This window comes from Ctenopharyngodon idella, chromosome 7 (assembly GCF_019924925.1).
Source record: "Ctenopharyngodon idella isolate HZGC_01 chromosome 7, HZGC01, whole genome shotgun sequence".
Classification (NCBI taxonomy): domain Eukaryota; kingdom Metazoa; phylum Chordata; class Actinopteri; order Cypriniformes; family Xenocyprididae; genus Ctenopharyngodon; species Ctenopharyngodon idella.
The window spans coordinates 32,106,541-32,132,184 of record NC_067226.1 but is presented as its reverse complement, the minus strand read 5'-3'; the positions used below and the strand labels follow the sequence as shown (position 1 = coordinate 32,132,184).

The 25,644-nt window shown below is 37.4% G+C and overlaps 1 protein-coding gene, 1 long non-coding RNA gene and 2 other non-coding genes across 5 annotated transcripts in view; 1 reads left to right on the top strand and 3 right to left on the bottom strand.

Annotated features, from left to right (window-relative positions):
• Positions 1-274: 274 nt before the first annotated feature.
• LOC127515617 (uncharacterized) lies at positions 275-17,229 on the bottom strand. Its single transcript, XR_007930844.1, has 5 exons — positions 16,550-17,229; positions 15,366-15,544; positions 12,899-12,974; positions 11,446-11,806; positions 275-1,235 (listed from the first exon to the last, which is right to left on the bottom strand). It is a non-coding gene; the product is annotated as an uncharacterized LOC127515617 (long non-coding RNA).
• A 4,940-nt stretch (positions 17,230-22,169) lies between these two features.
• On the bottom strand, positions 22,170-22,242 carry trnar-ucg (transfer RNA arginine (anticodon UCG)). The gene has a single exon. It is a non-coding gene; the product is annotated as a tRNA-Arg (tRNA).
• A 434-nt stretch (positions 22,243-22,676) lies between these two features.
• trnar-acg (transfer RNA arginine (anticodon ACG)) lies at positions 22,677-22,749 on the top strand. The gene has a single exon. It is a non-coding gene; the product is annotated as a tRNA-Arg (tRNA).
• Positions 22,750-22,875: 126 nt separating this feature from the next.
• The window catches only part of kif7 (kinesin family member 7), a 32,945-nt gene continuing 30,176 nt past the window's right edge, over positions 22,876-25,644 (bottom strand). For both annotated transcript variants that reach the window (XM_051899441.1, XM_051899442.1), the window contains one exon: positions 22,876-23,560. In XM_051899441.1, the coding sequence (XP_051755401.1) occupies positions 23,181-23,560 (380 nt within the window). In that variant the 3' untranslated portion in view covers positions 22,876-23,180. The remainder of the gene's footprint in view (positions 23,561-25,644) is intronic.

The window sequence follows — 25,644 nt, the reverse complement described above, 5'->3', positions numbered from 1 at the left end:
CTCTCCTTCTCAAATCTTAAAAACACGAGCACTAAGCACTCTAAGCTGACTAGCTTCTGCATCAGTGAGGGAGGTGATTCATTGCTAGTTATTTTCCACACTTTATTATGTGCTGTCCAAGGTGCTGACAGCAGTGCCAGTCAAGCTTTCTTAGTACAAAATAGCTTGTGGCCCCGACATGTGAAGCTGTGGTTGACGTCCACCTCCCATTAAAGTCCATTTCCATACCGAGTATAACATAAAATGGGTTTTCAATGTCAAAAACCATCCACGCTAGCTTTAATCCACGTTTATTAGTAGTTTCGTTCATACATCATACAATAAACAAATTTATAATTCAGAGATACATGTATTAAACCCCATACATAGTCATGAATGCTATATATATATTTATATATCAAATAAAACGGGTACATTTTGTAAATATAGGGCCTTATTTATAAAAAACCGTCCTACATTGTGCGTAGGCCTACGTGTGATTCACAGAACGAACGTACGCACAAAAAACGTGAAATTTATAAATCGCAAATGATGCTGAAATTGTGCGCAGCTGAATGGTTTCAGATTTCCGCCTGGTAAACGCCGCCTAATTAATGTCATTAGCATATAAAAGAGCACGAAATGCTTTACTTGAGAATGGCGAGCGGCAAGAATTGCATAGATTTCCAAATACCTGCAGTTCTCAGATTCTCTGCCACAAGGAAAAGTGCGTACGTCTGACGTGAACCTGACGTGAAGCTACGCGCTTTTCCACGTCAAAGACCGTTTTTGTAAATAGCCAATGGACGTTGGCGTGGATTTTAGCGTACACACGTTTTATAAACGAGGCCCCTTATAGCATTAAAGTTCATACATTTTATGTAAAACAAAGAAGCATTAAAATAACAGATATTGACATTTGTTTCAACAATGCCAAATTTCACAGTAAACATTTCACACATTAAGGCACATTATTCTCTTCAGTTTATACAAAACTAATAAGATTGCATGACACGTTTTTTAATATCTAAGAATTAACTGGGTGAACTGGCCAAATTTATTCCCATCTGGTATTAGTGATTGTTTGAAGGCGGTTATAAGACACCCAGTTAAATCAATTAAAACCATCCATCCCTCATGTCTGCTTGTTTAATCTTCACAGCCAACCATCTGGAAGAGATGCTGGACGCTGGATTCCTGAGGTGATCCGAGTCAAACGTAGTTTCTCCGGCAGCTGATGGGAATTTTTCAGGAGCCTGGTTAGAGAGAAAAATAAAGGAGAGATAAATATCACATGGCTAATACTGTTATGACAGGTAACATACTGGCACCGACAACAATGTGCACAATCAAAACTCACTGTGATGCTAGTCAGTGCTATTCATTATAAAAAGGATATGAGAATTATCATTAGAAATAGATGCAAAGAGTCACATAGTCACAAGGGATGTCTGATTTTGTTAAATGAAGCCTCTGAAGTTATTTTCTACATTTCTGAAATGAAAATAAAATATAAAAAGAATCATGTCTGCCAAAACTGAAGTTTGTGATGTCTTGAACTTGAAAATCTCTGATTGACTGAAATGCAAATGGGAAGAGTGTTTACAATGATCAACCAGTCCAGTGACTACAAAAATGGTGAACTGAAACACAATGCAACCTTTCAGCTATTTTTAATAGATGACAGAGGGTTTATGGGTTTGTAACACTCCTAGGTTGTAGATTTCGGAAAGGTTGGAATCCATTTTGGTGGCTTTTTCAATTGTTCATTTTAATGAGAGCAATCAAGCATCTAAATTGCGAAGTGGTAATACTCTTGTTCTTTGTGTGCATGTGTTATTCTACAATTCAGCATGTTCACTTAGTCGTTATAGTCTTAAAAGGATGGCATTTCAAGATCATTTTGAGTATTTTATTTTGCTTCAAATAATGTATTTGGTAAAACAAATTTGGTTATCTAGGGTAATGCATACAACTTCCCAACACTTTTACATTCATTGACCGTATTTGTTTACAATTCCTCATTCTTCATTCGCTTCCAAAAGTGGTGCGAATCATTTCTATACCCCGTCACCCTTAGAATTTGTGTACGATTTGTACCGACGCCATTACCAGTTTTCCCAAATTATATGTAGAGAGGTTTATGGACAATTTAATCCCTGCAGGAGACTTGGCAAGACCCTTTTCTCTGTCAATTTTCACCCTCTGCTTCATTCAAGCCCCCTCTCTCTTTCTGCGCCTCTACAATGTGGGGTTTCTTTCTGTCTCTTTTTTTATATTCCCGCGTATCTCCCACCCCACCCGCCCCAAAACCCTCAGACAGCATGCAGCTTATGCAAATCACCGGCCTTTTATTCTCAGTTCTCGTCCTCAGCCTTGAATGAGACCTCAAGAAAACACACACTCGCTCAGCTTTCACTTGTTCTCACCACACTCTGCTGTAATGGGAACAGAGCCCTTCATGACATTCTAGTGTACCACCATGTTGATTATAACAGAAACATAATATTTCCTAATATCTTCGCCAACTGCCCACCCACCAAGCGAAGGCCTTAATAAACTAACGGAGGAAAGTGTATTCACACTGCAGAACCCTCAGAAGCCACAGATGTTGTTCCTAGATGAGAAGTTGCAATGAGAATTATGGGATGGAAGTAGACTAGACATTTCTGGAGGAGGAGGGGGGAGGGGGGGTGCTGTTTACCAAAGTCACTGCGACAAGGGGGGGTGATGAATATAAAGTGCTTGCTGCCATTCCCAGGGTCTAGAACACACACACACACACACACACACACACACACACACACACACGCTGTATATATAAGAGTGGGTGTACGGAGGGGCGAGCCAACCAGCCTGACTTCCCTCAGACACTTTGACAGGCAGGCCTTTTCACCAGCGCATTGCTGGGCCAGCCAGCTCTCGCTCCCTTAGCAACGGCACAGAGTGGAGAGCCCCCTCCAGCCGGCCACCAAAATCACAGGGGTGGGGGGACAGGGCGCAGATATGGGTGTGGGTTACAAGGGGTGAGCTGGTTCACAGGGGTGGATGAAGAAGTTCCCAGTCTGGCATGGGACTCCTACAGGCATTGAACTTGAACTTGACTCTGATGGAAACAATGAGGATCACATGTCCTTTTAATATTTGCATATGCTTTCGGAGCAGGGTTATTAGCGTTAACTAAGACTAAAACCGTTAAAGTTTGCATTACTTGAAATTGAAAATGAACAGTAATTGAAATAAGATTTAAAAAACGTATTGTTTTCAGCTAGTTGCCAACATTTTGCATTTACCTTTAGTTTAAGTTGAAGTACGAAAACAACTACAATGAAAGACTTTTTTTTTTAATTAAATCTAACTGCTAAAACATTAAACAAACTTACTAAAATTTTAACTAAAATTAGAATGAAAACAAAATCGAACACAAAATATAGGGCACCTGTTATCACAACTTAAATAAATTCATGTCGCAAGTTAAAATTTCTAATTTATTGTTTTGATTAAAACTTTTAAGTTTCGAACATTATTTTGTTGAGCTCTGTTGACATAATGTTGATCATTACATCAACTTAATATCGTCTGTAATTTAAACTCAAATTTCTGTGTTAATTGACTTTTTTTTTAAAATTAGGAAACAATGAAATTGTCTTGATAACTTCAGAAATTATGGTGCGTTCAAGTCCTCCTTGTCTTGTTTTACGATGGCAGTCATTTTCGCCGGAGTAAGATGGCGGTGTGCCTTCTCTTCATTAAAAATACAGCACTTCTACTTATAGAAAATGAAGAAAAAGAATGTGCATCAGGTGTGTTTTAGCTTTTTTATGTTTTTAATTCATTTACGAAGCCAATGTAAACTTAATCGTTACATATTATTTTGTTATATTATGCTACCGTATTTTGTGCAGGCAATTTGCTTACTTTGTTGTAAATAGAAAAGCATCACAATGTCACTGCTAAATAATATTGTGGTATTCCGATATGTTTCTCACTGACACGCCCCCAACTCGTACAGATCGGGGCTTAAAGAAAATCCCGAACTTCCCACTCATATTTACGACATTGTGGTGGCGTTCGTGTGCGTTCAGCTCGTAAATACGATCTTTACATCACACTTTTTCATCACACATTATAATCATTACCTCAACTTAATGTCTGTAATTTAAACTCAAATTTCTGTGTTAATTAGCTTTTTTTTTTTTTTTTAATTAGGTTGTAGTAACTTAATGAAATTGTCTTATAATATATCTCATAACTTCAGAAATTAGGCAGTGGATTTCTAGTTGCCTGTGCTTTGCACAGGACTGGATAAGGAGAATAAATGTTGAAATTAAGTGTTAATTTATTTGTTTTTAGTGAAGGGAAAGACCTGTTAGTGTTTAATGCTGTAATAATGAGTTTCTGTAATGTTGAAGTTTTTGTGCTGAAGAGTAGACACATGAAGGTAAACACTATTGACTCTATAAGCAAAGACTGCGCTAATGCCAGTGACAAGTAATATCATACTTGTTCATTATATATACATGTTATCATGTGCCATGTTAGCTGTTGATTTGAACTAAAATCGACAAGATTAATTGGTTCCAGGGCTACAACTCTGGTAGTTGGAGTGACTTGATTTTTCTGAGTAATCAATTTAAAAATTTGTGTTTGTGCTACAATTATTAAGTTCCTCTAACTCAATGTAGCTTGTTGTTTGAACGTAAATTCACTCAAAGTTGTCATAACTCAAAAAAATGGATGTGAACTGTTTTTGTAGACCCAACACATTATTTGTGTATGATAGTATATCAATGATCTCTTTGGAGAAACATCAGGCTCAGTGTATGTTTCCCCATGAGTCAGTATTTGAATTAACTATAGATGAAAATTCACCCCAATGAACACAAAATAAGATATTTCTTTTGTCCATACAAAAGACAGTCAAATGGGGTCCAGTGTTGTTTGTTAACCATGGCAGACTTTTTATTTTTTTTGGTGAACCGTCTATTTCAGAGTAATCATGATAAATCAACAAAGATGATGTTTCATCACATTATAAAACTAAACAACAACATATATTTCCTTTCTATTTACATTTTTTTAAAGCGATGGTAATTCTCCTCATCAGGATGTAAAGTGGGCAAAAAGCAAAGCAAAGCTACAAAGTGAGGATAATTATATCCCAAGGTCCTTTATAATGGTGGAGCCATGATGGAGGTTTAAGTGTTCCCTGGTCTCCACTCTCCTGTTTTTGAATTCCTAGTCCTGCCCTTTGCTTTTGCGTCCTCCAGGATACAGTTATTGACGTTCCTATGAGTGTCTGCTTTAAGGATTTGCAGAGAAGACCTAACTTCTCTCTCATTTTATTGCATTGTTACAAATGACATTGCCCGACCTTTTCAACACAACCTCATCTTTAGCACTCTTCATTGTTTTCAACAAAAGTTAAGTCTGAAAGAACCGGTTTCCTAAGTGACCTCATTTTTTTTCAAGGTTATGCCCTCAATACAATACAGAAATTATGATTTTAATGGCATAGAACTGAATAATAAGGAAGTGCACTTGTCATCTAAACTGATTTGAAGTCACATGAGGGTACTTTCATATACTTAGATTCAGCCTAAAACCCCACTTAAATGCACAATTCACATAAAAATGAAATTCTGTCATCATTTACTCACCCTCATGTTGTTCTAAACCTGTATGACTTCTGTTGAACACACACACAAAGATATTTTGAAAGGCAATCTTACTTTTTTGCATATACAGGTTTAAAACAACATGAGGGTACATAAATGACAATTTTCATTTTAGGGTGAACTATCGCTTTAAGGTACAATGCTCACTTCCATCCGTTAAGCTTAGCAGCAGGTCATGATCCAGATTAAGGTGCCGTATAGTTCTGTGATCCACGTCTCCAATGCTGTTCTGGATTACCTGTCTAATAGTCAGTTCTGCTGACTGCGGTTCTTTTTGCTGCCCGTTATTCCAGGCAGAGTCCTGCTCGGGAATCCCAATCCCAAGCTTTTCATGACCACTCGTCCAAGGACGGGGAGAAAAAAGGTGGGGGAAACGATTTCAAAGCTCCCCCGTAGCTGATACAAAGCTGAGAACAACCCTTCGTGGGATAATCGTGTTTATCCCCAGATTAAGACGAGATCGACAGCTGAGGTATCCACAAGGGGAAAAAAGGGGAATTTTCCCGTAAAACACACAATGGCCTTTGACACAAACCCAAGAGTCATTTCTCTCCACTGTTCATTTCTCAGTTATGACCACTGATGAAAGTGATTCGCAATGCTTGTCTACCTTTGTTAAAGGGATAATTCACTCAAAAATGAAAATTATCCCATGATTTACTCACCCTCGAGCCATCCTAGGTGACTATCTTCTTTCAGACAAACACAATCTGAGTTATATTAAAAAATATCCTTTATAATTGGAGTGAATGGAGCTCGAGATTTTGAAGCCCAAAAAAGTGCATCGATCCATCATAAAAGATATCCATACAACTCCAGGGGGTTAATAAAGGCCTTCTGAAGCGAAGTAATGGGTTTTTGTAAGAAAAATATCCATGAAAATATCCGGCAACGGCCGTACGCAAGTTTAGTTCCGACGGAAGAGTGACCTCTGACCTGATGCATGATGTATTGACGAACACGTAAGCGCAGAAGATAGAGCAAAACAAAACACCGGTCACGAATTCGAAAATGAGAATTTTAAAGAGAAATGTTGGATTTTGATATAAGAGAAGAGGAGCTTGAGTTTGTTCGAAACTCGACTCGCGCACGGCCGTTGGAGTACTTGGATAGATGCACTTTTTTGGGCTTCAATATCTTGAGCCCCATTCACTCCATTATAAAGCTTGCAAGAGCCAGGATATTTTTAATATAACTCAGATTGTGTTTGTCTGAAAGAAGATAGTCATATACATCTAGGATGGCTTGAGTATGAGTAAATCATGGGATAATTTTCATTTCTGGGTGAACTAACCCTTTAAGTGCCTTCATTAACACTATCTATTCTCAACCTGTCCTTGGAAAAACACACACCAAAAATATAACTTCTGTACAAGGCAAAGAAAGCACCACAAGCACTTTCCACTCCCCCTGCAGTCATATTATATACATTTCCAAATCTAATCTGGCACAAACTTTTTATCAAAGCAAGAAGAGCAAGAAATGAAATCTCACAGAGCTGGCTTTTAGACATAAATATGTGAAGCCCTATAACACTGGACATAAAGATGACATATGATGGGAAGAAAACTGTTAGTATGCCAGACAAATATTCCCAGATAGCCACCTCCCATAGGCCTTTGATATTAACATGCCAGCTGCAGCAACTGCCACATGGGGCCACAGACTGAGCCAGACAGTAAAAGCCCTCCCCCACCACATCTATTCTCCACCAAACACATGTTTCCTCCATATTTCATTGTTCATCATCAGTGTATTTATTAACGTCAATTGTTAATCTCACCCTATTTTTTTTTTCCGCCGTGTTGGTGTTCGAGAACAGAAAAACCTCAGTTGGTGACACCAGGCTTTGTATGCATTGCTTTCAAGTCCTCCAACTCTCCTGCAATACTTTTTTATTTTTGTTATATTTGGCATAAATAATTCCTCCTTTCTTTGTGATTCCCCTTTTGCTTTGCTGTGCAATACTGTCGCTCTCCCAGTGTAAACTTTCTCTGTGGTTTTCTGTATCACTGCCTCCATTTTACTGGGTAATATATCGTAATGGAGCTTTAATTAATTGCTTGCCCAACTGCTGTGCCCTAGCAGAAGGGGGAGAGGAACAAACTGTCCTTCACATTCAACTCGAACCGTTTGATTTTACCTCCAAAATGCACAAATGTGCTGCATTCACTCTTTTTCAAAGCGATGCCATGGAAGAACCATTCAGTGAACAGCTCCTAAAAGACATTTTTATACTCTAAAGAACCTTTTTTCACTATAAAGCACCTTTTGTGGAATTAAAAGGTTCCATGGATGTTAAAGGTTCTTAATGGAACCATCAATGCCAATAAAGAACCTTTATTTTTATGCATTACATCAAATAAACAGTTTAAACTGCATATAAAATGCCTTTAGAATATGATTAGCATTGACCTTAAATGATTTAAACTACAAATCCTTTGCATAACAACTCGATACTCTAGCATGCACTGCAAAAATACGTCACGTCGACTGTGTGAGCACACATGATCGTGCAATTCCAAGCATACAATGGTGCTAACACACCGCACGGATGAGAAACATAAAGCCCTATCCTCCGCTGTTCCCTGAGGATAGTCTCTTAGGGTTTGGGTGCTAATTTAGGCATCTGGCTCTGTCTGGGCCTGAGCATCTTTCTCAGCTTATTACCCTCCACTGTCTCTGGCACTCCATCCATACAGACAATGGTGGGAAACAGGGGGGACCGCAGACCCACGTCAAGTGCTCGCCGTACAATGCTGCCATTGTAGAAGAGGAGAGGGGTCTGGAATAATAATGTGGGCACTATCAAACTGTTTACCAACACAGAGCCCACAGATGAAGATTTGCTCTTGATTTATCACAAATCATCATTTGTGGGATTGCTATTGATGCCTGAATATGTGTAAGGAGAGTTTGTGTAAAAAAAAAATCTTTCTTGCCCACACACACACACACACACACACACATGCATTTTTCTTCATATACACAGATGCAAATGACCTTGTGTTGAAGTGATTATAGTGCCAGACACCTTGGGAGACATTTTAAGGATTTGCCCTTTTCAGTCCATGAAAAAATATAATCACAGTCATGCCTAAAAATCCACATATGCCATCTCTATAAAGCATATTAAGTTGGACCGCTACCACAGAGAGCTAAAGACAGTAATCCAAATATGACAAGGATTTGTTTTTCATTTGAATTACTAGAATTTCTTGAAATAATTTTTTTTTTTTTTTTGTGCATATATGCATGCATTTGGTCTGGAATTGTTTCACAGGAATATAGTGCTTGCTTGATGCAAAAAAAAAAAAAAATGTTTTTACACATATATATGGACTCAAATACTCACAAACACATTCTGTTTGACCGAAAACACAAAGAACTGGTAAAGCACAAAAACAATACACAGTTCAGCGCATGATTTGCATATTGAAAACTGGAAAAATCTGGTACGGGTTTGGCACCGTGCCAAGCGGCATAATTAACACTTTTCAGCCACTGCTCTGCAGCAGTCACATTATGCTCTGACAAGCATCCACTCCCTCTGCTCGACCGCTTATATTCACACACACAACACCAACACATGCAAAGCTGAACATTTATTCTTGGTTCTATATATTCGTAAACGCAAATTTGCTGTTAAACCATCTCCAGTTCTGATACCGTTATGTGCCATTTAGGAAAACGCAATGATGTTGTGCATTAGACTCCCTGTATAAATGAGTTCTGAGATTTTTAAGCACTGAAGGTCTTTTACATAAAACCCTGAGAGATGCAGAGGGAGGAAACCCCTCCCCCTTGCTGCAAGATACACAGCCTAATTAAAAATTCCATATTAAAGGCACAGACTCTCATTTCCATGCTACTGTTTTGTCTAAGAACGAGTATTTGGTCAGAAATAGAGACTCTTAGTTTTGTATTACCTCGAAAAATCTGTTTTTTCCCCCCCTGCATGTATGTAAAGATAACCATTTCAATGTCTTAATAACAACATCTGACATAAATGGGATGTGTGTGAATCTTAAATCTCTAGCTTTGTGTTGTGTGTATTCTTAATGTTTTTTTGCCTATTACAAGCCCATGAGAAATCCTAAAACCTCTGGTTATTCCTTAAAAAAAAAAATGGACAGGGGTTGTTCTTGTTTGTCACATGCAAAACAGAGAAAGCAAATACTCCTTCTTAAAGATTGCAAAAATAATGTGTTTGCATCCAGAATAGACACATTTTTGCACTGCAAATTTGAGTGTGTGGAAATTTCTAGAATGCACGTAAAGGCAAGAGGAAAAAAAAGAATTTCTGAATGCAGATAGAACACAAACACAACAGTAACATCAAAGTCTTTTTTTCTGCTTTGAAATTCAAACATTTGAATTCAAATTTAAATGTAAACATTCAGAATATAGAACGTTGGCCACGTGCCGTTGCTAAAGCGCCGCTGTGCCTTTAATTGGGGGCTCAGTCCTCTCTGCTTGTTCCTATGCAATTATGTTAATATGCAGAGCTTGTCTGGGCTTTTTCATTAACAGAGGCGCTTGCATCATTGTTTCCTTTATTTGCAAGCTCCACGGGCACCTTCCGTACATCAGTGATCTTTTTTACACATCTTTTTTTCACGGGCTATTCTTTTAGGATAAAATGTCAGTCTTTTTTTTTTTAAATTCTCATTTACGGACAACGAGGTCTTTTAGGCACACAGGGTTTCCACGCTCAGTAAGTATGCAAAAACGGTTTTCTGTTATTACGAGGAGGATTCAGTGGCTTTAAATATTCAATAGATGACGCATCATTTGTCTCGTCTTCGCATTTCAATGTATTTCTGAATATTTACGCTCTATTCGTTTGTGTTGTTTTGTTTAAAGCACAAAAGCAAAGCAAATTTGTCATGTTTCAGAATGCCTGTTTTCATAATTTTCTGCCAGCACAGCTCTGCGTATCACCAGCAAATCCATTATGACGCAACCGGTCGCCTTTGTGAGGAACATTTCAGCGTCTTCCATCCATTTCAATGACATAACACGCAGCTCTCTGTAACCAAGCGGCCTGCGTACATTTCCGTTTGCCACGTAACGTCGAGCAATGTGATGTTTCGCACCTCTCACTTTCTGACCAGCTAATGATACAAACTGTGGCTATTCAGAGAGGCACGAACATCATTAAAAACACGGCACAGTGTGAGAGCTCTGACATTAAAGTCAGACAGGGCAGCGGACGTGCTTTTGTAATCCGGTGAGGGGCACTTGGCACCTTTGTGCCAGCAATTTGGTGTATCATTGAGCAGCAGAAACAAAAGTGCTCTTCAGTCCAGGTTGACTCTGCTGCATTGGTCAAGAGGATGCCACTCTCGAGTGAGTTTGAGCAGCTCTTACTTTTTTGGTTTCATCTGAAAATCGGGTCACCTGGTCATTTTTGTGTCACCTGGCATGGCTCAGGATGTAATTACACGAATTTGTCCTTTGCAAACACAACGCAGAGCATGAATTAACAGCTACGCACGTATACAGAAGCACAATTTACGCTCAAAGCTCGCTACAAAGAGTGTGTGCGTATAGATAACAGGGCGATTGTCTAATTAGTCCGGAAAGATGAAGGAGTGTGATAGTTCTTTTTAAGGAAAATGATTTGGGCCTAATCTTACGCTCAGAACAACCACGAAACACATTCAGTCCTTTTTTTTTCTAGAGACAAATAGCATTCGTTTGCTTCACATTTCAAATTCCCAAGCTAAAATCGATCGCAATAACGCCGGCAGCTAGTCTGATACAGGCAAACGATGCAGCTTACCTCATGCCAACACAGCCATTTTAGGGAGCAGCAGCCAGTTTCTCCATCAAGATGGCTTCCTGAAAGCACACCCCTCATTCAGACTTGCAGTCTTCCAGCATCTGGTGGTCCGTGGCAACTGGCAGCCTCTTTGTCCCCATTGGCACTTGGGATGTAGACTCTCACTCCTTTCTTTTTTTCCCTCTTTTCTCCGGGGGCACAGATGGCACTAAATGCTTCCGTTGAAGAAGAAGGGAGGGGAGCTGGTAGAAGAAGGATGAGGGTTGACTATTATTTTTCTTTTCTTTCATTTGGACAATTGCGCCATTTTTTTCCTCTCTCCCTCTTGCTCCAAAAAGGCAGTGTAAATGGCTGGCAGTTGCTAAGGGGAAACAAGAAAATAAAGGACAGAAAGGCCCTTTTAGCACTGCCAAAGCAGATGTCATGGCAACTGCTATATATCATTTCTTTAGACAATATAATTTCTTGTTGCTGTCATGCTAAGACAGACAACCCCGATGTTAGTAATGTTAATAGTTGGTGCAAAGGCACGCATGTCCGGCTATCACAGCCTATGTGAAGGTATACTGAATCAGCCCACATCAATTACTGTCCACCCATAATTTCATTGAATAACCCTTATTCAATTGTGCTAGGTAACCAGTTTAGCTGGAAAAGATCATTGTTAATGAACGATGACAGAATTTCTTTGCTCACATTAATTTTACATAAAGTAATATGCAATGGGATAGTGGCCCATACATTCTTATCATTATCGAGATGGAGACGGACGTATAATTTCCTCTCGGCGATCATTTATCGCATTGAAGCCTTTGGCCTAATGTCCTGCAGTCGTGCTAACCATGTATTCTCAGCCATGTTAAAACATTGCGATTTAGATTTATTTTCGGTCATGCCTAATGCTTTAAAGGATTTTTCTTGAGGTAATTATGCACTTTGTGTTTTTTTTTTTCCTATGTTATGATTGTTACAATATGTGTGTGAACTGAACGTCTGCCTGATGCTATTTGCATTATACAACATTAATATATTGAATAATTAAGAAAGCCTTTTTGGATTATGACGCACTTTACTGTAAAGAAATAGTTGGCGGCTATAGCACAAATGTGAAACTGATATTAGCTAAATATCTATAACTGACATTTATATATGCAATTTGTCAAAGAATGCCTGAGTATCGTTGGGGCTTGGATGAGTGTACATTTAAGAGGACAATGAATATGCATATAGAGAGAGAGAGATAAATATATATAGATTTTCTGATGAAAGATTCATGTAATGCATGTAGTGTCTTGGACTTGATTAAGGATTACTATTTGCATTTGGCTCCTTTCAAGTGCATGCATTCATTAGCATATACTTCATGATTTACTGTGTGTTTGAATCAGATTAACTCTACAACTAATTGTTCTAATTACAATGTTGCATTGTAATACGCTTTGATTGCACTTACCAGATGGCGTTTTTTCCCTTAGCTCCAGTCCTCTGGTCTCTCACAAAGACACTGCAGTTTGAGAGGCTACAGTAATCTGAAGTAATAAAAGACACCAAGATTAGACAATAATCAGAATATTTTAGTTTTACAACAAACAAATAAAATATTATTTAATTATTACACATAATCCACAAACAAATAAATGCCAGATAAAGTCAACCTTGAATTAAAATTTGACCTAAGGCTTAATTTGCACCTTAAATCACACTTGGCATTTTTTTTATATATATATATATATATATATATATATATATATATATTAGGGCTGTTCAACGATAATCGTGATTATCGTGTCCAAAATAAGAGTCTGTGTTTATGTAATATATGTGTGTTTGTTCTGTGTATAATTATTATGTATATATATATAAATAAACACACATTCATGTGTATGTTTAAGAAAAATATCTTATATTTATATAAAAATATTTATATATATATATATATATATATATATATATATAATAATTATACACAGAACAAACACACATATATATTACGTAAACACAGACTCTTATTTTAGACATGATTATTGTTGAACAGCCCTAATTATATATATATATGGTAAATATGGATAATGTAAATCTGCTTTTTTGCTCTCTATGATTTCTTAGTTCTTACAATTTTACACCTTATGTTTTTTTCTCTTTCAGATGTATTTATCAAGATTATTTCCTTTTCTCTTCATTCAGTTTAACTGACACTCTGATTTTTATAGCCTTAGACACCTTTCTGCCTGTTTCTGGAAATAAAAGTATGCATTTTGCGTATTTAGTATATATACATTTAGTATAATCTATACAGCAGTAAAAACAAGGACTTATAATTGAGGTTAAATTGGCTTACATTTTAAGTACACACGCCATTGTATTTTTATTTATTTAGGCTATTCATTTTTAATTTGTGATTTCATTTATCACTTTTTTATTTAATTATAAAGTGTTTTGGAATAGATGCTTTACTGAAGAGCATCGTAACACACAGACTAGTGTGTGTGTGTGTGTGTGTGTGTGTGTGTGTGTTCCTCTGCGTGACGCGGAGCTCCAAAAGCGCTCACACTTCTGATGATTTTGAACTCTAAACATTTTCAGCTAATCTTAGCTAATTTTTTTAAGTCATTTTTTACAGTGGCGTAGGAGTGATGCCTCTCATTTACGTCTTATGTCATAAAAAAGGCCACAGGGATAAAAAAAAAAAAAAAAAAAAAAAAGCTTTCATTCTGCACTATTTGCCGCTTCATGTCTGCATCTTTGACGTGTACACCCAGATTAATATGGCCAATCATAATGAAGCTGCTTCAGCATGATGTCATTGATTAAGAGAGAGGTTCAGTGACGTCACGTTCATTTTTTTTTGTTTTTTGTTGCCCGGAACGTTGTTAAAATGCAATTCATACAAAAATGACTTGAATACGCCTCTTTTATGGAAGTTTTCTTTTTTTTTTTTTTTTTTTTAAACAATAATAATTTGGAAATTTTGTGGGGCTTAAAGTAAAAAAAAAAAAAAAAAGATTTAATAATTTCAAACCCTTTCGTCTCTAAATCAGTCAGCGTGAACACGCAGGCAGCCATTTTGTTGACAAGATTTGTTTAAAAAGATCATGTCATAGTCAGAAATCCTTATTTGTCATCGTGAGAGGAGAGATTTACAACCAAGCCTATTTGAGCGCTCATATTATCCTCGATCAGCTAGCAATCGACTAATTGTAAAATCCACATGGAGTCCTCCCCCTTTTTTTAGATCATACCAAGATCGAGATCCGGCTATATGAGATCCGATACACGCGCATTAAACGCAGGCCTCATTTGCGCGTGACAGGTGCTGAACAAAAGCAGGCGTAATAACAGCAATGAGTTTTGCCTGGTTGAGGTAATGATATCAGGTGGTTTGAAGCAGGAAGCAGTTTGGGAATTAGCTAGGAAGTTTATAAACTTATTCCGCGTAAAGTTAACAATGCACAACACTATCTAAGAAAAGTTTTCAGTTGCAGGAAATTTAAAAATAGCATTGTCATTTTCTTGTTCAAATATTTTATTTTTTTATAAAATAACTGACTACTCTTATATTTCTTCTTATAATTAATTGTCAGACTAAACCACACATTTGCCAACAAAACCAACTTTGATTAAAGTCAAATTATAACTTAAAGAAACAATTATGGAGTAAAATAAGCATTAATATTATTTTGAAACCAATGTAAATGTGCAAACACATCCTTTCGATTTTTTTTAAACAAAGGCACTACGTTTAAGAAATGGTCTGAAATTGAAATAGTGAATGTTTCCACAACCGTCCAAAGGTGCGGTGAAAATAATAAATGCTGAAACATTACTTATGACCAACACATGATCGTGTAACTTTACATTACAGCGATTTAAATGTCCTGCATGACTCACACAGAGGGCCTGCTGCTGCTGCTGCTGCTTACCTCGTGCAGTTTCCCATTGCTTCCCACTGAACTGGTCCACATGCAGTTAAGGAGGACGTTTCTACTTTCGGTTATCTAGCTTTATGAAGGAAGATAAACACTCATACAGCTAGATAACCAAAGACAGCAACTACCTCCTGTCAACACTTTTTAAACGGGGCACATCTCATAAAGTTGACCTGACAAATGAAAACAGGGTTAATGCGCAATAAAATAAATTACTCTCAAATTCCATTTAATTGACTCTTTTTATAGACCTGTAAACACTGTTAACAAGTCAAGAGATTCTCCTCGGCACGTGGTCAAGACACATAATCCACAACAGTAGGCCTGAAGTCCGGATGGAGTTATTGTCAGGGTTTCCATTCATCAAAACGATTTAAAAAGGATTTTGTCCCTTCAAAATGACGATTATAAGGTCCAACCACTGCATTTAGGCCTCAAACAATCACACCACAAGTCTACATCATTTCTGTCGTGCATTATAATTCCGCAAACTGCAAAAGGTAATGCCTTTTGATTTCAATCTAAGACCCAAATGGTTTATATTATAGGCTATATTTTATTTAACAAGTATATGCATATTTAAATTTCATCACAAACTATGAAGCTGTATCTCACTGAACCCACGTTTCCCTCACGTAAATGTGACGTCATATAGTCAAATCTATTGCTTATTGAATTTGTTGCTTTTTTTATCGAGCATGCATGCTGTATTGTATCATGAAGGACGTTTATATAAGCGTGCATCATAAGCAAAATGTTCGCGAATGGCCTGAATAAATATACAGCTTACATTATAGTGCAATAAACATAACGCTTTACCAAAACACATGCCACTCATTTCAAGATTTAAAGGACTAATATGTTCCAGATGCACCTGCTGAAAGAGAGAGAGGGAGAGAGCGCACAAAGTACAGTGTTCAGAGGGCCACATGCACTTACCACTGAACATGGCCTTGTCTGTCACATGGGTCACTTGGAAGCAATTCATGCAAAATGTTATGATTATACATGCGTTTATGCATTTATTTATCACTTAAAGTCAATTTATAGACTATTGTCTATAATAGTTATAATTTATTGTGACCAAAACAGTGATTCAAGCTGAGTCGATTCATGTTTAAAGTTACAAATGCACAAAAGAGTAAGCAGAAATCATTTAGATAATTAAAACATCTTACTTTTAACAATTGACGTACATATTCCTCTCAGTCAGAAAGTAAGCTACGAGTGTCCGTGTGTCGGGGACAAATAGAGGTTCCCGTGTGCGTCTCGCGTTCAAGAACATGACGCTGAAATCTGTGAGCAGCGCAGACGCGTCTAGTCAGAACTCTTCTTCAGTGACGCGTTTTCCACTCAAAACTCGCAGTCCTTCAGTGTTCAGCCATCGAATGTTGCGTCTCAGCCATCCAGGGAATGGAACAGGCAGTTTAATCTCCAAGATGGGGAATTCCACCCTCGAAAAGCATGCTTACAGTGTTCGTGCGTGGACGCGAGAGGAGATGCAAGGTTTGCTTTATTGTAACCTGCACGCGATGCTCTCATTCCGTCCCCTTCTGCGCTCTGTGGATGTGATGTTCTCTCTCTCCGACTTGAGAGAGTCTAGTTTCTGACTAAATGCATCCTCCTCTGGCAGTTCTCTCCTGCAGTGACGTCACACCAGCAGCAGGCAGCCGAGCGACCAATCACAATCACACGCGCGTGCTCCCTTTCTCTCCCCCTCTCTCTCTGCCTCTTGCGCGCGCGCGCGCTTTCCCTGGTTTGCTGAGTGCGCGCGCGTCTGAGTGTCGCCTATAGGTACCAGAGTTCCTATAGTAACCTAAAATGAATTAAGTCCTATATTTTCAGCATTCCCCTGCGATATTTGCCTTTTAGTTGCCTTTGAGTAAGAGGTTTATGAAGTGACGAAACTTTGTAAAAGTAGGCTATATTTATCATTTCAAATTTGCGCATATCTACATCGTAACTCACTAAAGATTCATCTGTCTCTGACTGCACTCTTACTCTGTTATCATGTGTATAATTGCTATGTGTTCCCATGTAAGCTGCTGGAACCGTGTGTGTCCAATAAAGCTGATTCTGGGTCTAAAAAGAAAATACAAGAGTGTAAGTACAATGGTGCTTTAAAAATAAATCTGATAACCATTTGTAGTTTGTAGAGAATTATATTGTTAGGGTGGATTTGGTTACACTTGTGTACCATATTTCCATATGAACCGAAAACAATATGCTATATCAAAATCTATTGTCATTATGAAATCCTTTATTAAATCAGAATAATTTTCCACCAGATATAGTACTCAAAAGGAAAAAGGCACATATATTAGAGCTTCTTGTGCCGTATATCTTATAAGAATTTGTGCATTTTCTAATGTGAATTCTGGGACGCGGTTTTTGGGTTAGAAAAGGTTTAATTTTTACGAAGCAAACTTGCAAAAACACTCCTGGTTAAATGCGCGTGCCCGCGTCTAGTGTGTTTGCTGTCTTTATCAGTTTGTCTAAAAAACTAGTCTATATGTTCACATGTGGAATGGTATATACAACTATATAACACAGAAATCATATACTATTTAAAATAATGTATTAAAAATATGTCAGGCAGCAATAATAATAACCAATGAAGTAAAATTGGAGTTAATAAATATAGCAAAATAACTTGGATATATTTAAAAAACGATTTAAACTTTGGATCATGGAATTAAATAAAATTTAAATAAAAAAAAAATGTTAAATAATCTACACATGGTAAGATGTATTTTCACTTCATAACAGAAGTAAGCAGTCATGGACTCATCATGTTCAAGGTTTTGAATCCTGATCTTAAAACAAATAATAGGTTATATTGCTGCATTGTAAGCTCAATAATTTAACAAAAATACACGTGTGGCATTTAACTTTCTTAATACACATTTTCCCATGGTATTCTCACATTAGTCAAAACATGCTGTCCCACTTTACAAACACATTTGATGTACAAATAAATCACTTATTTGATAACAGTTTTATTTATAACCTTAACATTAATTGTGTCTATGTCACTGACCACTGAGTGGACTTCACTACTGTTAGATGATTTTTATGACCACATTTAAGGCATTTAGGGAGCGCGCGTGCGGAAGATTCAGTGTGAAACTGGTCATAATAACTGTTTCCTGATATCCTGCATCTGTATGCCATTTCTATAATCAAATTACGTGTTTGAAATACTCATTTTCCATTCCTCCTTTGTTTTTAATTAATTAATTAATCTACTGTACAGTATGACATTCTGAGCACCAATGCTTATTGTATAATAACTATTATAATTATTATTATTAGCTACTATTATTATTATCATAATTGGAGGTTCTTATATAGGCTAGTTAAGGGCGCTTAGCTTATAGTGTTTCTTTTTTTACAAAAGGAGTTTAAAAGCAACTTTATAATTTATTAGAATAGCTTTATAATACGAATACGCGCGCGCACCCGTAATTAGCAGAGTGTCCGTTTATAATTAGACCTAGCTAAGTGAAAAACGCGTAGAGCTGACGGGAGAATGTCAATTCTGACAGCGGATATAGAGACTAACTGATGGTATTTTCTTGACCCCGCCACACGTTATGAAGTGTGTTTAAGTGAAGAGTCCACTCTCTTCATTCACAAAGGTCACTTGGGTTAAATGAATGTCCTGTGACTCTGTTGACCGAGGTCGGTGTCTCGTGCCCTGCAGCTGAGTGCCGCTGTTAGACAGCGCTTTACTCTGTTGATCTGAAGTAAACGGGAGTTTAACCAGACAACGAGCCTTTTAGTAACATCAGAAGAGAGCATTTCTGTCTCAAGGTTATTTAATGGCATGTCATAACGGCTAAAGAGAATAACTAGAATCCCCCATCTCTGATTAGCCTATCATAGATAGATAATGGCCTTGGTTAAATTTTAAATCGCAGTATCCATTAGGCTACTTAAAGGGACAGTTCACCCAAAAAATTCTGTCATTTACTCACCCTTAAGTTGTTCCAAACCTGTACGAGATTCTTTCTTCTGCTGAACACAAAAGAAGAACCAAACAGTTGATGGACCCCATTGACTTAATGGGGAAAAAAATACTATGGAAGTCAATGGGGTCCATCAACTGTTTGGTTCTTCAAAATATCTTATTTTGTGTTCAGCAGAAGAAAGAAACTCATACAGGTTTGGAACAACTTAAGGGTGAGTAAATGATAGAATTTTCATTTTTTGGGTGAACTGTCCCTTTAAGAAGTGTAAATTATTTAAGACAGTGGTCTCAGCCCTGCAGAGTCTAGCTCCAACCAGCTCCAACTCACACCTGCTTGGAAGTTTCTAGTAATCCTTGATTAGCTGGATCAGATGTGTTTGATTAGGGATGGAGCAAAACTGTGCAGAGCTGCGGCCCTCCAGGAATTGAGTTTGAGACCAGTGATTTAAGACATTTGCAGTACTGCTTGTAAAATCGTATTAATACCCTTATTGCTGTAGATAATTTCTTATATTAACGCGTGATGTGGACATTAATGTAAAATGTTGCAAGGCCCTTTATCCTAAAGTTTTGTCAACGCTTAAAAGGTTAGTTCACCCAGAAATGAAAATTCTATCATTAATTACTCACCCTCATGTCGTTCCACACCCGTAAGACCTTTGTTCATCTTCAGAACACAAATTAAGATATTTTTGATGAAATCCGATGGCTCAGTGAGGCCTCTATTGAGAGCAAAGCCACCAAACCTCTCAAGATCCATAAAGGTACTAAAAACATATTTGAATCAGTTCATGTGAGTTCAGTGGTTCAAACTTAATATTATAAAGCGACGAGAATACTTTTTGTGCGCCAAAAAAACAACATATCAACAATATCTCATGATGGCCGATTTCAAAACACTGCTTCATGAGCTTTACGAATCTTTTGTTTCGAATCAGTGATTCGGATCTCCTATCAAACGGCTAAACTGCTGAAATCACGTGACTTTGGCGTTCCGAACCACCGATTCGATTCGAAAAGCTCCGAAGCAGTGTTTTGAAATCGGCCATCACTAGATATTGTTTAAAAGTCGTTATTTTTTTATTTTTTTTTGGCGTATAAAAAGTATTCTCGTCGCTTTATTATATTAAGGTACAACCACTGTACTCACATGAACTGTTCCAAGTATGTTTTGAGTACCTTTATGGATGTTGTGAGGTTTGGTGGCATTGCTCTCAATAGAGGAGCCATCAGATTTCATCAACAATATCTTAATTTGTGTTCCGAAGGTCTTGCGGCTGTAGAACGACATGAGGGTGAGTAATTAATAACAGAATTGTCGTTTTTGGGTGAACTAACCCTTTGATGAAGGACATGAACGTGTGCAGACTACATTTTTGACAACAGCGACCCTTAGCGGTGAGTTTTCTCAGCGCGTATTCAGGCGCTTTATACAATTAAGTTTCGGTCTAAATAAATACAAATATGAAAGTCTTTCAAAGAATTTATAAAGTTGTGTGAGTTCTATGTATAAATTCCTATTTTCAGTGTTTTTGAAATGGCATTTGACCTGAAGATATTAATGCTGCATCGTCTAATTGTCACTAATCGGTTACCGTTGTTTTCCATTTCACTTACAGCGATCACCTGACACCCTGATAAAACAAATATAAAACTTGCAAAATTTGTGTCTAATAATTTCCACAAGGCTTTTGAAATGAGATTTTGTTTAAAAATGTTAGGCTACCTATTTGTTTAACACAATCTAATCTTAAATTTGCTTATAGGCTGCATATGTCTATTGCTGGATTTTAATGTTATTACTTTGTTTTCATTGTAGCCTAATGTCAAATGATGTTTATTTAGAATACACAGCCACCACTAATCATTTAAAAAATAATGTAAATAAAAGTAGGCTATTTAAATTGTGTACAAACCTCTAATTAATCTACAGAGGAAACATAAAGTGCAAATACGATCGAATTATTTTCTTTGGGTTTTTTTTTTCTTCCCCCATTAAAGGTCGATTTTACACATTTGTAATCTGTTTTATTGTCATTCATTTATGCCTATTTACTCGTGCGTGGTCATAATATTCCTCTCCTGTGGTTACAGATTTACATGTGCACATTTATGACAAAATATAGCCAAGAAAATCCAACTTCTGAGGACATTCTGAAGATAATCGTTGACCATTCAAAAACCAAAGCATGTTAAATGAATGTAACTGGATAGTTATCAACAATCACAAAAAATACACAGGGCTTAATAGCCTCATAGGTAATGTATTTTTCAATTTATCAAATAGGCTATTTTTTTGTCCGTAGTGACTCGTCATGTTGCCCTTCTGATAAAACTGATTTGATTCCCCAAAAACATCACAGAATAGAATATAAGAAAAGCACTAAATATATTATCCACAGACTTCTAAATCGAAACAATTCTCTGTTGTTTTCGAGCACTATTTTAAGATCGACTTCCACGAGGAAAAACGTTAAAGCGAGTAAAATTTAGACAGATCACGTTCTATAGCGGTCTAAATAAGAACATTTTGAACTGTGGTGTTTTACCGCCACCTGGTGGTTATTTTTGCACCGCCATCTTGTGATTCACCTGTTAAATCTAAAGCAAAACCTATTTTCATTCATCGCTTCACTTGTTAATACTCAAGTGCTCTAGTTGAAAAATATAAGTAGCCTAGCCACTATCTGCAGAAATAAGAAATAAAAAAGAAACTGCCAAGGAAATCACTGAATCATTTAAACCTAGGGGTGTAGCCTATAACAAAGCTCAATGATTCGGACTTCTGGCCTAAAATTACAAATATTGTGATATCCTTAAAACTACGACCCCGGCAGGACTCGAACCTGCAATCTTCTGATCCGAAGTCAGACGCCTTATCCATTAGGCCACGAGGCCTTCGTGATAACATCACTGGTCACGTGTCACACAGTTTCTACGCCAACAGAGGGCGTATGTTTTGTTCTTATTAGCATCAAGCATCACTTCCACCGATGGACCAGAAGAGGGCGCAAACAGACAAAAGATCACTTCCTTTCGTAATAAGACGTTTTAGTCGGCAAATGTAGACAAATTATTCAGGTTTGCCGAGACAACTACACTACTACAAAACAAATTTGGCTATTAATGGTTAAAAACAGATAAAGTAAAAAATGAGCGAAGACGCTTTTAGCTATAGCGCATAGCCGATGCGTATAAAGGATAAAGATGATCATAATGAGCGGTTTACACATCTCTGCTGACGACGTTACGTTTTACGCCGCTCTAACTTATTTACTAAACATTTAAATACATATACGTGAATAGATTTTACCACCTTTGCATCCTCATACGGGCCAGTGGCGCAATGGATAACGCGTCTGACTACGGATCAGAAGATTCTAGGTTCGACTCCTGGCTGGCTCGAAAATCTTTTTCAAAATCACATGTAAGCGCAATGTGTTTAGAGTTGATTCATAGCTATGTTCCTTTATTTATTTTTCGTTTCAAATGAAATGTGGTTAATGTGATTAAATACGTTAAAAAACGTGATTAAATATTTTTTTTTTTTCTGTCAAGGAAACAGTTTTTATTTTTAATTATTTATGAAAGAAAAAGCCTTCTACATGCACTAAAAATTTGTCTGGGAGTGTCAGAAACCTCCAACAGTTCCATAAAAAGTGCTTGAAATGTGACTGAATGCATCAAAAGTACATTTCAAAGATGAGTGATAACCAACAAAGTACAAGTAAACAATCAATCAGAATTGTTTTGCAACAAAAATCTGAGATGCAGTATTCTGAAAATCGTGGATTACTGGAACAATACTGAAGATATTAACTGTACAAAGCTCTTTACTACACTGGATTTTTCCGAACATCAATTATTGCTGAATTGGAATAAAGTGGTCCTGTGTTGAGGCTCGATCTCCGTAACTCTCTTCGTGGTCTTGTGAGGGACAGGGAGGCTGTCCCACTCCAGTGTGTGGCGTTCATCCCAGGCTGAATTACTCTGTTATTTGGCAGTTCACAAGCTGCTCTCTGCCTGAGCTCCTCCATGCTGTACTGGTCCTCCGTGGGGAGTGAAGAGCGCCTCCATGTCGGCGGAAGAGGGGCATTCACCAGCTCTCGCATCTCTTCTCTTGACTTCTGGACTCGCTCTGCCTCGAGGGAAGACTTGGGATCTTCAGTAACTCTGCCCTGGACCCCACCTGAAAGCCGACTATCACAATTTGGACCTGAGGAAAGGTGTAAAAAACATTCAGAAATCAATAACAATAAACAGATGGAGATAAACAGATCATTTACATTGAAAGTAAAATGTGGTTCCAGCCCCATATTACTTTCTTTACTCCACGAAACACAGATTTGCAGTCACATTTTCAAATGCATTGCAATTTATCACAACATGGCCAATAGTGTTTTTGACAAGAGTGTCAGAAACCTGCAAACCCGTCATGATTTTTGTCTAAGGCACCATTTTATAACTAAACAAGCACAAATGAAACAGATGGACTTCAGAAGACTTGAATATAATCATACAAATCATATGGACAACTCTTAATCATGTTTTTTTTTTTTGAGCTTTGATAGTATAAAATGCAAAAAACAAAACAAAAAAAAAACCTCAGACATTCCGCCTGAGATTTTTTGCATTTTATTGAAAAAAGAAAATAATAGGTCAGAACACCAAGATAAAAACAGTACAAGAAGTAAAAAAAAAATGTTTAGATGAATGTTTCCTTGAAAGGGGTCATGAACTGCATTTTTTTTATTATTTCATAGTGTTTCCTGAGGTGAACTTATAATGTTAGTATGATTTTTACATCATACTATGGTCATAATTTAGAAATAAAAGATGATGATTTTCACTGGTCTGAACACTGTTTGAAGAGGCGTGTCTGCTGTGAGACTTCAGTGTAAACGCCCACTGCTGTGATTGGCTGACGTGTTTACATATGAAACAAGTCTTACACGTGGAACTGGTGCTGCCAGCCAGGCAGTTAGGGACTGAACCCCCACTGTGAAAACTTTACCATGTTTTTACTATTACAGCTGTCAAGATTAAGCTTACAGCGATGAGCATTGTAGCCGACTGATGGCAGTGATCCTGTCTTTTGAACTTGGATTCTGCACTCTTACAAATGCTTCCATCATTACTAACAGTGCAAACACAATGTAGAGATTTATAACGGGAGTTTTGGCGAGAGTCCAGAAAAACTTGTGCTGTGTGATCGACAGCTTCAGCCATTTTAAAGAGAGCATTCTTTGATCACTTTCTGTATATAATTTAATCACAATTTAAAAACGCATAAATAGCCGGTACATATCAAGCAATCTGTAATAACAGACAAAGCAATAGTGACCATGTAATGAAAACAGTTACACTTGTGTGGTGCGACATTACTGTCTGATCCAATATACACTGATCAGGCATAACATTATGACCACTGACAGGTGAAGTGAACACTGATGATCTCTTCATCACGGCACCTGTTAGTGGGTGGGATATATTAGGCAGCAAGTGAACATTTTGTCCTCAAAGTTGATGTATTAGAAGCAGGAAAAACTGCATCTCCAAAACTGCAGCTCTTGTGGGGTGTTCCCGGTCTGCAGTGGTCAGTATATATCAAAAGTGGTCTAAGGAAGGAACAGTGGTGAACCGGAGACAGGGTCATGGGCGGCCAAGGCTCATTGATGCACGTGGGGAGCGAAGGCTGGCCCGTGTGGTCCGATCCAACAGACGAGCTACTGTAGCTCAAATTGCTCATGAAGTTAATGCTGGTTCTGATAGAAAGGTGTCAGAATACACAGTGCATCGCAGTTTGTTGCGTATGGGGCTGCATAGCTGCAGACCAGTCAGGGTGCCCATGCTGACCCCTGTCCACCTCCGAAAGGTCAAACCAGGAATGGTTTGAGGAGCACAACAATGAGTTTGAGGTGTTGACTTGGCCTCCAGATTCCCCAGTAATGTCGACATGCATTTCCTGTAAAGCTGCTTTGAAACGATATGTATCATGAAAAGCACTATACAAATAAATGTGAACTGAATTGAAATCTTTGGAAATTTATTAAAAATAAAAAACAAAAACAAAAAAAATCAGTTTGCACCCAGTTTTCAGTTAAAACCTAATATTTACTTCTCAGTGAAGAAAGCAACACATTTTATGAATTTATTTTAAAAGCATGCTCTATGAATTTAACTTAGAAACTGTGTTTACTTGCATAATACAAAAGGGGGAAAAACTGGAAAAAAATAAAATAAAAAAATGACTCAAAAACATGATAAAATAAAAATGTTGACAAATACTGAACATTTAAA